The sequence below is a fragment of the Telopea speciosissima genome, chromosome 9 (assembly GCF_018873765.1).
Source record: "Telopea speciosissima isolate NSW1024214 ecotype Mountain lineage chromosome 9, Tspe_v1, whole genome shotgun sequence".
In the NCBI taxonomy this organism is placed as follows: Eukaryota; Viridiplantae; Streptophyta; class Magnoliopsida; order Proteales; family Proteaceae; genus Telopea; species Telopea speciosissima.
The window spans coordinates 40446201-40462589 of record NC_057924.1 but is presented as its reverse complement, the minus strand read 5'-3'; the positions used below and the strand labels follow the sequence as shown (position 1 = coordinate 40462589).

The 16389-nt window shown below is 37.9% G+C and overlaps 1 protein-coding gene across 4 annotated transcripts in view; it reads right to left on the bottom strand.

The window, feature by feature from the left end:
- Positions 1-9629, bottom strand: part of LOC122640706 (E3 ubiquitin-protein ligase DA2L-like) — a 36781-nt gene extending 27152 nt beyond the window's left edge. The window contains exons 1-7 of one of the 4 annotated variants that reach the window (XM_043833943.1): positions 9433-9629; positions 9198-9249; positions 9062-9107; positions 8842-8923; positions 8600-8744; positions 8418-8506; positions 5405-5416 (exon numbers count right to left, since the gene is read on the bottom strand). In XM_043833943.1, the coding sequence (XP_043689878.1) occupies positions 5405-5416; positions 8418-8506; positions 8600-8744; positions 8842-8923; positions 9062-9107; positions 9198-9249; positions 9433-9624 (618 nt within the window). In that variant the 5' untranslated portion in view covers positions 9625-9629. Of the gene's footprint in view, positions 1-5404; positions 5417-8406; positions 8507-8599; positions 8745-8841; positions 8924-9061; positions 9108-9197; positions 9250-9432 lie in introns of all 4 variants that reach the window. The other 3 variants (XM_043833945.1, XM_043833944.1, XM_043833946.1) reach the window with 3 other exon arrangements.
- Positions 9630-16389: the final 6760 nt, after the last annotated feature.

The window sequence follows — 16389 nt, the reverse complement described above, 5'->3', positions numbered from 1 at the left end:
CCTAGGACTTCCAATGGACTTATAAAAATAATTTTTCTTGTACAGCAACAACTTGAACCTCACTATGGAAACTCCTCTCCAAGAAAATAAGCTGCAGAGCGATCCCTTGGATCCCCAACTATGCTAATGAAAACAACACTACCCCTTTTCTATCATCACAATCTCCTCTAAGACCCTTTTGTCAAAGAATATGCTATAGGATGAATATCATCACAAATTCATCCCACAAAACAAAAACACCAACCTTACCAAAAATTGAATGTCTTCAAAAAATGCTACTGGGCTTTAGAGAACTCCTCCAAACACCTACTGATGCAGCATCATCGAAATGAGCTTGTTTTATTAGGAATAAGTCTAGAGTTGGGTTCTATACATGTTGGGCCTTTAGTACATTGAGTTTTTAATGTAATAGGCATAGTTCAAGAACTCGTTTCGTTTCGGTATTTCAGGCTGACCGAAATATCCGAAATATTCGAAATTTCGGATATTGCGGTGGAAATATTGTATTTTTCTGGTATGTTTCGATAGGTCATTTCAGTGGGTTTTAGGCCAAGTTAAGGCCTGAAACTTCATGGAAACCCTATTTTAGGCTATATAAACACATTTAAATGTTCAAATTGCAAAAATAGTCACCCAAAATGGTGTTTTGGATGTGCACCATTGATTGGCAACGTATGGTCGAACCCTAATGTATAACTTAGTTAATTACACATTTACACATACACATTGTACATTAAACAAGTAAATTGACTTGGAACTAAGTTGGAAACATAATGACTCATAAGTTAAGTCATAAATCATAATATTAAGTACATAAGACATCAAGTCAATAACAAGTTAACAAATAACAACTTAAGAGTTAAGATTTAAGAAGATGATATCAAACATTCCAAATCACAATATGTCAATCACCTTCAAAAACCAAGCAAAAGTGCAAAACCAGAGCTGTTTCTCAGTCTCGATCGACCGAGACTGACGAAACATGTTCATTTATATAAAGCAATTTCTTGAGAAACTCAAAATCTCGCAAAATTTTGAAAAAATCTTGAGATATCTCGAAATTTCGAGAATTTCGATCGAATTTTTGTATTTTTTTTATTCGAGGTGGCATTTCATTTCGAGGAGGTCGAAATATCCGAAATTTCTGAAATCTCAATCGAGATTTCACGAGATTTTGAACTATGGTAATAGGCCACTTCTATGGGCCAAAAACATGGGTAGTAGGATTGCATGGGGGATTTCCTTTAATAGGAATTAATTTCTTATACTTAATTCAGTTGATAGGTTCTATGTGGTTCAATTAAAGTAGCAAGTAGTTGTTATTAAGTGTTTTAGTTGGGCTGGATTAGGATTCTATAAGTCTAGTCCTGTTTTGAGTCTGTTTCGTTTATTATTTCACTTTCCTAGTTAATTTAGGTTACCTTATTAGTTAAGGATTGGGTTAGGCCTTTCCTTTTTAGCATAGGAGTCTATGTTTGAGTCTTTTATATAAGTTTGTAAGGAAGGTCAGCATTGTACACGAATTTAGTCAATAAAAAAGCTGTTGTTGATGTTCTTCTTCTCCATTGAAGAATCTCTCGTGTTTGATGAAGGAGAATGGTGTCTGATCCAATCGACGCCTTGCAATGTGAAGACTGGGTCGATCTTCTATTGCTATTGCTCTCTTGCTACTCCTGGTTCTATTGGTTATTATCATCTAACCTCAGATTGCAGCCATTAACAAGTAAGTTTATTCTTAAATTTTCTGCAACTAGAACCCTCGACTCTAGACTATTATATACAAGGGTTTTTTGAGATTAAGCAAACCAGCCGTTGGATTAGGCTGAAATTTTGATTGAAGGTTTAAGAACCCTAAACAGAGAACTTGATTCAAATTTCATCTCCATCTGGTCAGCCGATTGGCTGCTGGAGGGAAATTCTTGTTTTACCCCTACCCTAGTCAACCTTGTTTCAACCTGAACTAGATTCTGATTTTAGCTACCGTTATACGTTGCTTCCACATCTGAAACCTGCACTTCATCTTCAACCTCTGAACCCTAATTACAGTAACTAAATTACCATTTTGCCTTTAATCCTATTGCCACTAGAGTCAAACTTAACTCCCAATCCAACCATGCAATTGAGCTGAAACTTTCAGCAGACCTTCCCCTCCATCTTATCTACACTCGATCCTACTTTCACACCCCATCCCATGATTAGATTTTATACTATTTTAAACATAGTTCAAGATCTCGCGAGATCGACGAGTTTCTCGGTTTTTGGAAAAGCCGAGACAAGACTGCCTGCGAGTCTCAAAAGTGCAATATCTCGGCGAGATCTCAGTGAGATCTCGGCAATATCTCGGATCTCGGTTTGGATCTCGGTTTCGACCCATTTTTTTAACCCACCTACCACTTAAATACCTTACCTTACTCGACAAAACTCAGCGAGATCTCGGCGAGATCTCGACTCAACTCGGTTTTTCCAAGAGCCGAGTTGGAACCGAGACCCGAGTTTTAGTACCTTGATTTAAAATAACCTCTAATCTGAACCTTCCTTTGAATAAACGATCTTGTTTTTGGATATTGATTTGAACACTCAAACCAGTACTACATTACCTACACTGATTATTGTTCCCACATGAAAATCCTACTACAAATTTTATTGATACAGCTTTCTTACTTTATAATCATCCACATGGTTCCACAGCCACTTCACAGAGATGTATTCATTGTCATACAAACCTCAAACTCAACCAAAGATTAAGACTTTCTCAGGTTCAAAAAAATTTTGTACATAAATCAACAAAGACATTCTAATCATCATACAACTACATCTAGAGAAAGTAGTCTCTTTCAAGCCAATTCAGCATCACAAAACTTCTTGAGCAACCAGGATATTGAAGACTGAAGAGGTGATTAATGCAGAGTGCCAGAGTGTAGACAGAAAGAAGAAGAGGAAAGGGTATGGTTCATCATTGAACAAATTTTTACCTAAACCAGGCCATGTCTGGTTTTATGCGTTGGTGATTCAGACATAACCCTGCTTGTGGTGATTCAGAGTCAACCCTGCTGTGGCGTTTCAGTAGGTTGATTGGTGGTGATTCCAAGGTCATATCCTCCTTTCTTCTCCTTACCTTCATGTTATTATTTTTTCAATTAGCAATCAAATAACTGTGCACCTTTTTTTTCTGTTTCAGTTTATGATTCTTCTTTCTTGTTTATTGTTGTCTCATCTTATTCTTTCCTTCCTGTTCAGACTGGCCAGAATCCCTGTTTCTGCCATCTTATTTCTTCCGTAGCTCACCCACCAATTGCTGGTTTGATTTCAAGTTTTACAACAATACATGTAGCTTTCTATCGACATTTTCTTCAGAAATCAGTTGATATTTGTTAGTTGCTTCATTAATATTTTAAGACCTAGGTTCCCTGCCCTGTTTTATGGCTTCACTGTATTTGTTCCAGCATCTTAAATCCTATTATTATAATACTTTCTCACTTTAGATTAGTTACCAGGGCTGGGATTCCACCCATAAAGTTTCATCACCATCCAACTTTTCCTTTTGCAGTTACAACTCCATCAGTAGAGTAGGTTACCGCTGGTTGTGTTTGATCAGAAGGTTGAAGACAACCTAATTTTGTTATTTATGCTCAAGGGCTTCTTCTTCCTGAATAGCACTCCTCCTTCAATTTTAATTACAGTTCAGTCCTTGCTTATGTGCTTTACCCAAACGGATCTTGAGCTTGCCAGAAAATTACGAAACTGCCATAACCCATATAATTTGAGTTTCTACCATTCGAAGGTAGGCCCATAGCAATCCAAAAGCAGGCTTACAAAACCCGAGATTGCATGAGTAGTCGAATCCTCAACCAACCAGGAGTAGAGAGGTTGGAAATTTAAGTCTGAAGTCATTAACCAGACAGACTGATAGGATGAAAGCTTTTCAACGACCTTTAGAGAGTTAACATCTCTATGATCAATCTCTCTTACCTCTGAATTCTGCATCATCTTCAGTTCCAAATTTGTCAAATAAGAATCCCAACATTTGATAGCAAGCATAAACCCAGTTCACAACACAGATCACAAGAGGACTCACAAACATCTAACCTCTATTTATAGCTACCACTGTAAGGAATTTGTTGATTTGCTCATTTTTGTTTGGAATATAGTTTATGATTTTTAGTGGTTATGAATTTTATTTTTATGAATTAAATATACAAAAAATAAAACATGAGTTACTGCTCATAGTAGGTTGAATTGAAATATTGAATAGTAATTGGGTTGCTGTTTATAGTAAACCCCAGTTTCACCATTGATATTGTGCCTCAAGTTACAGCTCCTAGAATTTTACCAAGAACAAAACAACTTACTACTTATAGCAAGTATGCTTTTTGTATTTTAGTAAATCTAGGTTTCTTAATAACCATATCCGTTGAATTAAAAATATATATATATTCTTATCTGTAATTGGATTTTGAGCCATAAATTCATACCACGATTTTTTCTTTCTTTCTTTTGAGGCAGGGGTTAGGTTGAACTTACAGAGTACTGAGAACAACTGCCTAGCGCAGTTGGTAGCAGTGTGCAGCATAAAAGCCCCACCCAATCAGGAGGTCTTGGGTTCAAGCCACACGGTTCTCATCTTCCCTCCCTACCCCACAGAATAGGTACCTATCTTAAGAAAAACAAAACAAAACAAAAAAAAAAAAAAAAATTTGCTCTTAACCTTTTTAACTTATAATGAAGAGGAGGGTTGCTATTTATAACTACCCTATAGATACTATTATAACCACCAATGGTAACTATTACAACAACAACCACCAACTTAGTTACTATTACAACTACCACACCCAACTAACCATTGTTAATCAAACCATAACATGGTTATTTTTACAAACCATAGTTACTTTTACAAACAAACCAAACCAAATCAAATCAATCAGTGTCTGGACTAGTGTCACTGTCGTTGGACCCATCAATATAATGTTGCGTCAAGAAATCTTCATGGTTCTCCATAATGCGGTGGATAGTCCTTCCAAGTTAGGATATTGATGCAGTTCCCTTAGCCTGGCTGGACCGACATGACCCAATTTGGAGGCCCAAACCAAAGACAGGTCCTAAACTAGTTCTCTGGTCTGGCAAGGGCTGGTAGTTTACTTAGGATCCAAAATTTATTTTAGTTTATTTATTTGAAATGGGTACATTACGTAGGAGCTTCTTAGGTAGTTTCCTTTTTCTTAGATATGGCTTATTTTGGTAGTTTCCTACTTTGGTTAGTTTCCTATTAGGGTTGTTTCCATTTAGTAGTTTCTATTCTTATGCAAGGTTATTTCCTTTAAATTGGTGTAATATGGTAGAAGAGTTCAGAATTGAAGATTTGAGAATTGAATATTGAAATTGAACTTGCTAGTTTGTGCAAGAAGTGATTGTGTGTTTGTAACTCTGAATCTCCTAAGTTCCCCTCTTCTCCTAACAAGCCCTCCACCAAATTGGCATCCACAGATCAGTGCCGCACTTCCAGCCAGTGGACTAACTACCATGGAGGAAGCAGTTCAGATGGCATATCAGGTTGAGGAAAATTTGAGGAAGCCTTACAATCGAAGAAATTTTACTGACACATATTATAGAGGTAATAGCTTTCGCCCACAACAGTCTTCTTTTTCAGGAGAAGTCAGTTTCAGTTAGCAAACCACAGGCTAATGGTTCTTCTATGGCACCTACACGACCGGTTCATCCTTACTCCCCATCTCGGCGAGGTTCAGATAGACCTTATTCTCCACCACATGGGTATGACAGAAATTCGGTGATGCCAAAAGCAGCTATTCAGTGCTTCACATGCAAGGGGTACGAACATATGACTACTCAGTGCCCTAACCGTTTGTTAGCTTACATTGACAAGGACAACTTCATACGATTTGAACCGATGGAGCAATGGACAACAAGGATGGTCAATCTGGAGGCTGAACGTGAGTGTGCACCTAGTGAGGTTGATGATGATGATAGTAATGGTGAGCGACAGTATTGCTATGTTATTCGCCCACTCTTGGCTATGCAGAAAGTTCCCAATGAGGAAGATAAAGATTGGCGTTGTAACAGTATTTTTCAGACTAGGGTGCAATGCAATGACAATTTGTGTGATATGGTGATTGACCCAGGAAGTAGCACCAATGTTGTTGTTGAAGATGTTGTTCGCAAGTTAGGTTTGAAGACAAAACCTCATCCGAATTCCTACAAGGTCGCGTGGGTGAACAACACAAACCTCAAGGTTAATGAAAGGTGTTTGCTCACGTATTCCATCAGTGGACTGATTGATTAAGTGCAGTGTCATGTCCTCCCTTTGAAAGTCTGTCACATTCTTTTGGGACGCCCATGGTTGTATGACAAGAAAGCCAAGCACTATGAGAATACACATTCCTTTTAGCATGGTGGACATGAGATGAAATTCCTCCCAGCGAAGGATCTTCCATCTATCAAACTCAAGAAGACAGCTAGTACATTTCTCCTATGGCTAGTTGACTCGGACAGCATTCTTAACCCTAACCAAACTCGTTGGAGTCAAGTTCTTTTCAGAGGAGGAGAGCTGATGCAGTTGCCTTAGCCTGGCTGGACCGACATGACGCATTTTGGAGGCCCAAACCAACGACTGGTCCTAAACCGGTTTTCTGGTCAGGCAAGGGCTGGTAGTTTACTTAGGATGCAATATTTATTTTAGTTTATTTATTTGAAATGGGTAGATTAAGTAGGAGCTTCTTAGTAGTTTCATTTTCTTAGATTTGGCTTATTTTGGTAGTTTCCTACTTTGTTTAGCTTCCTATTTGGGTTGTTTCCATTTACGTAGTTTCTATTCTTATGCAAGGTTATTTCCTTCAAATTGGTGTAATACGGTAGAAGAGTTTAGAATTGAAGATTTGAGAATTGAATATTGAAGTTGAACTTGCTAGTTTATGCAAGAAGTGATTGTGTGTGTGTGTTCCCTCTTCTTTCTTCCCCCCTGCAACTCTGAATCTCCACAGTTCCCCTCTTCTCCTACCAGCCCTCCACCAGATATATTTAATTACGGTATTGGGTTGAGTTGCATTATTGAGTGGTTTATAAAAACATGCTGTGCCGAGACCCTATTTAGTTGGGATAAGGCGAAGCTGCTGTCCAAGTAGTAGTAGTTCCATACTAAGTTTTATTTTTAAGTGTTTTGTGTTTTTAAATTGAACCGGTCCAACCTGGTTGAACCAGTGGTTCAATTTAAGTGACTTGAGTCACCACTTTTATTTTAATGTAATTTTTCTTTTCTTCTTTGGGTCCGCACTCCCACGAATTTAAAAAGGGAGATGGACTTAGAGCTAGCCGGCTAAGAGTATTCATACTCCTAGACTGAATAGGAGAGGCCAATGGCTCCTATAAATAAAGGATTCGATGGGGGGGGGGGTATTGTCACTTCTGAATTTTGAAAACTGCTATTGCTGCTTTGCAACTTTGTTTCTTCTTTGAAGAATTGCTTTGTGTCTGATCAAAGTTGGTGGGATTGGTGTTTGATCCAATTGACACCTTGCGGTGTGAAGCCCGGGTGGTTCTATTGAAGCTCTATTCAAGTTTTCTGTCCAAGATCTGATTTTTATTCAAGTTTCAACTTCGAGCAAGCTGCTGCCAGAGAGTTTCTGCAACAACAGTAAGTTAGAAGTGATCCCCATCCCCTCCACTCATCTCCTAATCCTCTATAGCCCCAACCCTAGCTTTCCCCCTTTTGTTTTTAATTTTCCTATAACCTAAAACCTGCACAGACCAAAACACACCATCACAATCTGCCCATATTCCCATTGAGTACTCCCTGCCCCATAGAAGAACTCGATCCAAGTCCCAACCCTAAATGCCCATCCTAAACCCTAAAATCCACTAATATTCCTTTTTCAAAAACCCAAAACCCTAACCTTATATTGTTGTTAATTCAAGTTTACACACTTCCATGATTCCATCCATCAAAACATCTCAGGACCTTCAGTGATAGACTCCCCTACCTCAACTTGACATAACCCATACATCAAACACTAACCCTAATTTCACCAAAAACCCAATATTTTACCTAGCTGATTCACCGGTTCATAACAGATCCTGGTTGATTGGCTCCTAGTTTGACTTTTCAAACCTAGGACTACATTATGTTTTTTTATACAAACATGCTGTCAGCTGCAACCATGCCTTCATGATTAAATATAGTAATTAGTTATTCTTGCTGCTGCTAACTTGCTTTCTTTTTTTATTTTGATTTGTTTATGCTAGCATGTCAGAGATTTTATGTACCCTAAAGCAGTTCTGAAGCTTCTAGTGAACTAATTAGGGTCTTGATTATTTCTAAGCATAAGAAATCCAATCAAAAAAGTTACACAATGACAAATTGACAGAAAACAATCATCGACAGATGGTAGTGTCATATACCTGTGTCCGGAACGTGAAGATTGCATGATTGTAGGCACAGTGCATGAATCCTGAGAAGACATGATCTCATCACCTTCCACAGGGAAAATAAATGGTTGCACTGTGGGACCAGAAATCAAGTTATACCACCAGAACTCGAGCTTCAAAAAGATAAAACCAAAGGAATGCAGGGAAAACCTGCTAGTGAGCTTACCCAATACACCCTGAAATTCAACGTCTGCTGGTGTCATAACCCTGCTGGAAGAACCCATCTCTTGCCTTCTCTGCATTCTCTCTTCTTCCTCCTGAAGCTCCTGCTGCTGCTTCCTTATTTTTGCTTCAATAACCCGCTGCTCTTCCTATGATAAAAGCAGTATAAAGATCTAAAATCCAGGCTAGTAATAGAGAACTTAAAAACCTCCACAAGAATACAAGAATCCATTGCAAATTCCTTACAACTTGCTCCATGCCCTTTTCTTCTTTTGACCTCATGCCACGATACTCCACAGCATAATTAGAAGTCTTGCAAAAGGGGCATCTTTTTAAGGTTAAGTATTAAGATTAAAAAAAAAAATTCATAGGTAATTAGACATAGAAGATGCTGGGACATCCACAGCATAAAATATCATTAGTTAAAACTCGATAAATGATCTAAATTCAACAAGGGGAAGGATACTGTGTTGGACGAGTTGAATGAGGAGGCTTCATCTGCAGAAAACATTCTGGCAAAGGACACGCAATCAAGACTAATTCACATATGAACGAATAATTAAGTCATTTGGAAAGCTAGAAATAGGATATGATGAGGATACCTGTACAAATGCCTTTCATGCAGCATCTCGAGCGATTGAGACTCGGGTAATACTAAAAGAAGACAAATACATTCAAAATGGTTTCATTAGAGTAGTTTCACTACAGTCAAAAACCACAAGAATTCTCAATTGCAAAACACCATCCAATAAGGCCTGCGAAATTTCTTTTGTAACATCCTGAAAAACTAAAATAGCAGTATGAATGGAAACAGACAACAATTGAATATATACTAACCAAAAAGCAGATTGGGCATTCTTCAAGATCGAAGGTGCACTCTTCGTCTCCAGGGTAACATGGAGCCAGCTTGGAGTCAAGAATGAGCTTCCTCAGCTTCTTATGATCAACATCTCTGTGCTGATACAGCCCCTGTGGCCTTGTGTACTTCTCGTCAACCACCTGCCGCCTCCTACCCAACTTATTCCCCATTCAAAAAGAATGACAAGAAACTCCTCTTTCCAGTCTTATTCCTTAAGACTACAAAACCAAATTAACAAAAACCATACCAACAACTCTGAATTCCATTCCAAAAATATCCTCATACATTCCACTCAATTTCAAATCCTCTTCATTCAGAAACACAGACAGTCACTAACAAACTCAAAACCGACTCAATCAACATCTAAAAACCCTCTCTCTCAAAACATAACAAAATCCACCAGAAAAATCCCGTCTTTCACTCCCTTTAGTTCAAAAAAACTACATCATAACCTCAACAGACCCTGCAAGTCACCAGAAATCGCAACAAGTAAACTCAACAAACATACAGCCTCAATTTCCCTCCCAAGAAAACAAAACACAGATAATTACACTAACTGATGAAAGAAAAGCAGAGGTTCAAACTACTTAAACGTGAAATCAAACACATAGAACCAATGATTGAGGTCGAGAACGAACCGAGTTCATCTGACCGATTCTAAGACCGGATGAGGAACATTTAGCATTTCCAGAATCTCTGGTTCGGCAGAATCGAAGCAGCAACCATTTTCGAATGAAGAATTCCTAAGCACACGAGAGAATTCAGAAATGATAGGAGATCGAGAAGATCTGCCAACCGGAACAGGAGCAAGATCAGAACTGTCCCTGAGAAACAGGAGATTAGCCTCTGTAACTCTCTAGATTTTTCTTCTGTTCTCTCACTTCGTGTCTGAATTTTTTGTTTTTTTCTTTCTGGTTTCAGCACTAGCTTCGATGAGTGTATGACAGAACAATAGAAGAGAAAGACGAGGCAGGTATGGTTTAAAGAGAGGCAGCAGAGAGAACAGTACGAAATGGTAAGAGTAGACGACCCGGCAAGAATCACAGAACTATAAAATACGAAAGAGGGTCTCCGAGTTCGATTAATTACGGGAATGCCTTGATCTAACCCAAGATGACGTGTTCATATAGTCGATCCACGTGTATAATGAGGGAAGTTCATGAATTTCTTTTTGGTTTTTTTATCTATCCTATCTAGACTTTAACAGCTACAAGATATATTTTAACCACAACAACAAAGGGAGGGGGAGGGGTACCTTATGGCATAAATGTGAAACAGAGAGTCAATCCCGTGATCTCACATGGGTATGCACTCTACTGGCAAGCCACTGACCAACTAAGCAAGCAAGTTGTTCACAAATTCATGACTTCAAGGTGCTGCATTGGTGTATCAAATTATAAGTCTGCATTTTTTCTTTAAGAATATTGAGAGATGGATTAATGTCCTTAGTCTTCCTCTAATGTGTCATGACTCAATTACTTCTGTTTGCTATGAAAATGAAAATTTTTTTGCTCGAGTACCAAAGGTTATTACAGGGGTTTCTTGTTTATCCATTTGTAAATGTAGCTTTGATCCAAATGCTGGTTTTGTTGAATGGGCCTCTATTTTGATATCTATTGCATAGTTTCTAGTGGCATATGTTAACAATAATTTTGTGGGAAACTCTCAACATTCGGAATTGCAGGTGTTGCGGCAACCATTGCGGAGAGCACAAAGGCAAGGATGCGAACATATAGAGGTATGGATGGATTCACAAGAGGTGGTGGATCTGTTGATGCAAATAACTACTAAAGGATGGCCTTGAGAGAACTATAACTGTATTTATGATAATTTTGAACTCATGTGTTAGATTTAAAATATATTTAATATATATTTTATTTTATTTTAAGTTTCAAAATATTTTGATTGTTTTGTTATGGTGTGGGACCCATGTGATCAAAGAAGTAATTCCAAAGGTTGTAACATTCTATGGGTGCCCTAAAGTCTATTCATGGTCACTATCATGAGTGGGAAGGTGGGTCAAGGATATTGAATGAGATTGATTTCTCAATTCATGGCCATAGGTGATGTCTCTCCCTTTATGGGATATTAAGGCATTTATGGTCCTTAGTGGAGAATGACCATTTATGGGGTTTTAAGGCCTTTATGGTCTTAGTGGAGAATGAATGAATTTTAAGGTCATTCATGACCCTTCGTGGGGAATGACCATGAATTTGAAATTAACCTCCAATTCATGTCTATATTTATGTCCATAAATCTTATTCTTCAATTTGGTCATAAGTGGATGGTTATTCTTGGGAATTCCAAGAAAGTGTAAGGATTGGTCTTGGGCCTATATAAACCCAACCAATTGCTTTGTAAGAGATATCTTTGGATACATGTTCATCCCATACTTAGCAATCACTAAGAGTATTATTCTCTCTCTCTCTCTTTTCTTCTAAGTGTGTTAGAGGGTTGCTGTGTTGAAGCTCTTGGCTCCTTCAAGGGACTAGAAGGACTGCTTCATCTTCTAGTTGGAGATTGTTTTATCTTGGGGTAGTGGTGCAGAACACTCCTTGGCAGTAGGAAGCATCAATTACCTTAAAGGCAGCACCACAAGTGTGACTCAACCTCAAGCTTGTTCAAGTTGTTGCGGGTGTGGTTCTACATCAAATCCAAGCTTTGGTCTTCTCATTTCAACCAAAGGTCAAGCCTAGTTTCTACTGCTTAATCTATTGTAGTGCAATTCGTGTTGTTTCAATTATTTGTAAGGAATTGTAATACAATTACCCAACAAGTTTAAGGTAATTGATATTATAAGATCTCATGGCTGATCTTGGAATTATAAGCAACAAGGGTGATGCTTCAAACAACAACACCATTGATGGAGCTGCCAATGAAGGAAATCCTTCAAACACAAGTATTGAAGGAGTAATCAACAACCAAGAAGGAGGAGTTCCTGTTAGCCGCAATGGTAAGGAGATTCCTCTTTTTCCTACCATTGACTCAATTCCCACCAATGTTATCCCGTCGGTGACGGAGCTTATCCCGGATTTGGGTAAGATGAGGATTATCTCTGAATTTGACAAGATCGAACAGTTTGGAGGTCAAAACGTCAAACGATGGAGGCAAATGATGTTGTTTGTATTAGCCCAAATTGGGGTGGTATTTGCCTTAACTGAACCCATACCGAAAAAAAATAATGATCCTGAAAAGGAGGGCAAAAGGGTGGCTTGGATTCAAGTGGATTACCAGTGCAAGAATTGGATTTGGAATGCATTATCAAATGACCTATACCATGTGTATAGTTCTTTGGAGTATGCATATTCGATTTGGAATGCGTTGGTAAAAAAGTACTCTCTTGAGGATGCTGGTTCAAAGAAGTACTTGGTGGCTAACTTTCTAAACTTTGCTATGAAAGATAGTGACACCGTCTTAAACCAAATTGATCAATTTCAAATTTTGGTTGAAAAACTAGCAAAGGAAAAGATGGTTCTACCGGAAGAATTTGTGACCGATGCCTTGATTGAAAAGCTTCCATCTTCTTGGGATGCCTTTAAGGCGTCTATGAAACACAAGAAGACGGAGTTGACTCTAGACCAATTGATTGTAAGAATCAAAATTAAGGAGAAGAACCGGCAAAGACAAGGGTGAAAAAGACCTTGGGAAAATACGCCTAAAAGCGAACTTGGTAGAGACCAATAAACAAAACAAGAAAAGAAAGAATCGTTAAGACAATGATGAGCCTTCTTTCAAGAAGAAGAAACTTACTTATTTTGTGTGTGGTAAGCTAGGACACTTTAAGAAAGATTGTCGGTTCAAGAAGAAAAATTCTGAAAATATGAACCTAGTTGAAGATAACGTATTTATTGCTATGGTCACGGAAGCAAATTTGGTTGAAAAACCAAAAGATTGGGTATTGGATACCGGTGCCACAAGACATATTTGTGTTGATCTGAAGATGTTTTCCTCTTATTCCATGAATACAAAGGATGAAAAGGTATTTATGGGGAATTCTCAAAGTGCTCCTGTTATGAAAAAAGGAAAAGTGACTTTGAAACTCACTTCAGGGAAGACTATGGTTTCACCAATGTTCTTCATGTGCCAAATATTAGGCGTAATTTAATTTCAGTTCCTTTGCTTAATAAGGTAGGAATGAAATTGGCTTTTGAAAATAATAAGGCAGTTATCACTAAAAATAATATTTTTATGGGGAAGGGATACCTTAGTGAGAGGTTGTTTGTACTAAGTGTTGGAAATGTTGTAATTGAGAAAACTAGTACTTCTTCTGTTTACATAATTGTCTCTTCTAACTTTTTTGATTTGTGGCATGGTAGGTTGGGTCATAGTAATGTGAAATATATCATCAAACTATGCAAGTTAGGCATGATCACTAATAAGGTGAAATCCCCCGTGAACAAGTGTATAACTTGTGTAGAGGCAAAGTTAACCAAAAAATCTCACAAGACTATGGATAAGAAGAGTGATCTCTTGGAATTAATCCATAGTGACTTATGTGACTACAAGTCATATGAGTCTAGGGGAGGAAACAACTATGTCATAACTTTCATAGATGACCACTCTAGATATACCATGGTATATTTACTCAAATCAAAGGATGAGGCCGAAAAGGCGTTTATGTCTTACAAAATGGAAGTTGAAAATCAACTTGGTAAAAAGGTTAAAAGACTTAGAACCGATAAAGGAGCTGAGTACTTTAACCTTGATAAGTTTTGTGAGAAAAATAGAATTATTCATGAAACAACTGTTCCATATCAACCGAAATCAAATGGGGTTATCGAAAGGAAAAATAGGTCTCTTAAAGAGATGATGAACTCTATGTTATTGAGTTCAGGTGTACCACTTGATATGTGGGGGAAAGCCATGCTATCGGCATGTTATCTATCAAATAGAATCCCACATAGCAAGACTGGTATGGTTCCATTTGAGAAATGGTTTGGTAGGAAACCAAGTCTAAAACATCTACGGGTTTGGGGTTGTTTGGCTAAGGTGTTGTTACCGGATTCCAAGAAAAGAAAATTGGGACAAAAAACATATGATTGTGTATTTTTGGGTTATGCTACAAATAGTACGGTATATCGGTTCATGGTGATCAAAGCCATGGATGATGTTATTGAACCAAATAACATCATAGAATCAAGAGAAGTTGAGTTTTTTGAAAATTTATTTTCCTTTAAGTCCATCTTATCTATAAGTAAGGATAGTCCATTGACTAATGGGGAAATTGAGTCAAATAAAAGGGTTACTAATCAAGAATTGAATAATGATGACGAAAGTCAGCCTAGGATGAGTAAGCGACTCAACAGACCCAAATATACAGATGATGAGTGGCTTGTCTATTTAGTAGACAAGGATCTTCTTACATACAAAGAGGCTATTACATCACTGGATGCTGTCTTTTAGAAAGAGACAATCAAGAGTGAACTAGATTCAATCTTGACGAATAACACTTGGGAATTGGTGGATTTACCATTCGGGTCCAAAACTTTGGAAACAAAGTGGATATTTCGAAAGAAATTAAAAAGTGATGGCTCACTTGATAGTTTCAAGGCCAGACTTGTTGTCAAAGGTTTTAGGCAAAAGCCTAATATTGATTACTTTGACACATTTGCCCCGGTGTCTAGAATTGCCACGATAAGGGTTATGTTGGCAATGGCGTCAATGTATAACCTGGTCATCCATCAAATGGATGTGAAAATGACATTTCTTAATGGGGACTTAGAGGAGAAAATTTACATAAAGCAACCAGAAGGTTGTGTTGTAATTGGCCAAGAGCGAAAGGTTTGCAAACTTCGAAAATCCTTATATGAATTGAAGCAAGCACCGAAGCAATGGCGTGAAAAATTGGACAAGGTTCTAATTTCAAATGGGTTCGTTGTAAACGATGCTGCAAGATGCTTATATAGCAGGTTTCATGGTGGTAGGGGTGTATTCATACTACTATATGTAGATGATATGCTCATAATGGGAATAAACTTGAAAATGGTTAATCAAGCTAAGAAACTTTTGATGTCTAGTTTCGACACAAAAGACTTAGGGGAGGCTGATATGATCCTTGGGATCAAAATCACCAAGCAAGAAAATCATATTACATTATCCCAAGCCCGTTATGCAGAAAACATACTTAAAAAGTATGGGAACTATGAAATTTCAACGGTTAAAACACCTTATGATATGGGGTGTCACTTGAAAAGGAACCTAGGTGAACCAGTGAATAAAAAAAGATATACTCAAATTATTGGTTCGGTCACATATCTCATGAATTGTACGCATCTAGATATTGCCCTTGCGGTAGGAAAGTTGAGTCAACATACTCATAATCTAAGTAAGGAACATTGGAGTGCGGTTGATAGGTTACTAAGGTACCTAAAAGGCACTATAAACTATAGTTTACACTATAGTGGTAAACCAGCAATTTTGGAAGGGTATTGTGATGCAAATTGGATTTCGGATACAAACGAGTCCTTAGCTATTAGTGGATATGTGTTTACACTAGCAGGCGGTGCAATCTCATGGAAGTCCACAAAGCAATCTTATGGGACAGGCTCTACCATGGAAGCTAAGTTCATAGCCTTGAAAAAGGCAGGAACGGAAGCAGAATGGCTTAGAAACTTAATGACGGGTATTCCATTATGGCAAAAACCGACACCATCGGTAATCACTACATTGTGATAACCAAGCGGCTATACATCTAGCCAAGAACTGGATATACAATGGTAAGAGGAGACACATACGCCTCAGACACAATCTTGTGAGACAGTACATAGATGAAGGAATGATAGCTATCGATTATGTGAAGTCAGAAAGTAACCAAGCTGACATGTTCATAAAGCCTATGTCTGTCAAAAACTTGTGTAGTGCATCTACAGGAATGGGGTTAATGCCTAATTCATAGGTCATGTGATGGACACCCTACCTATGTGAAGAGGCTAAAT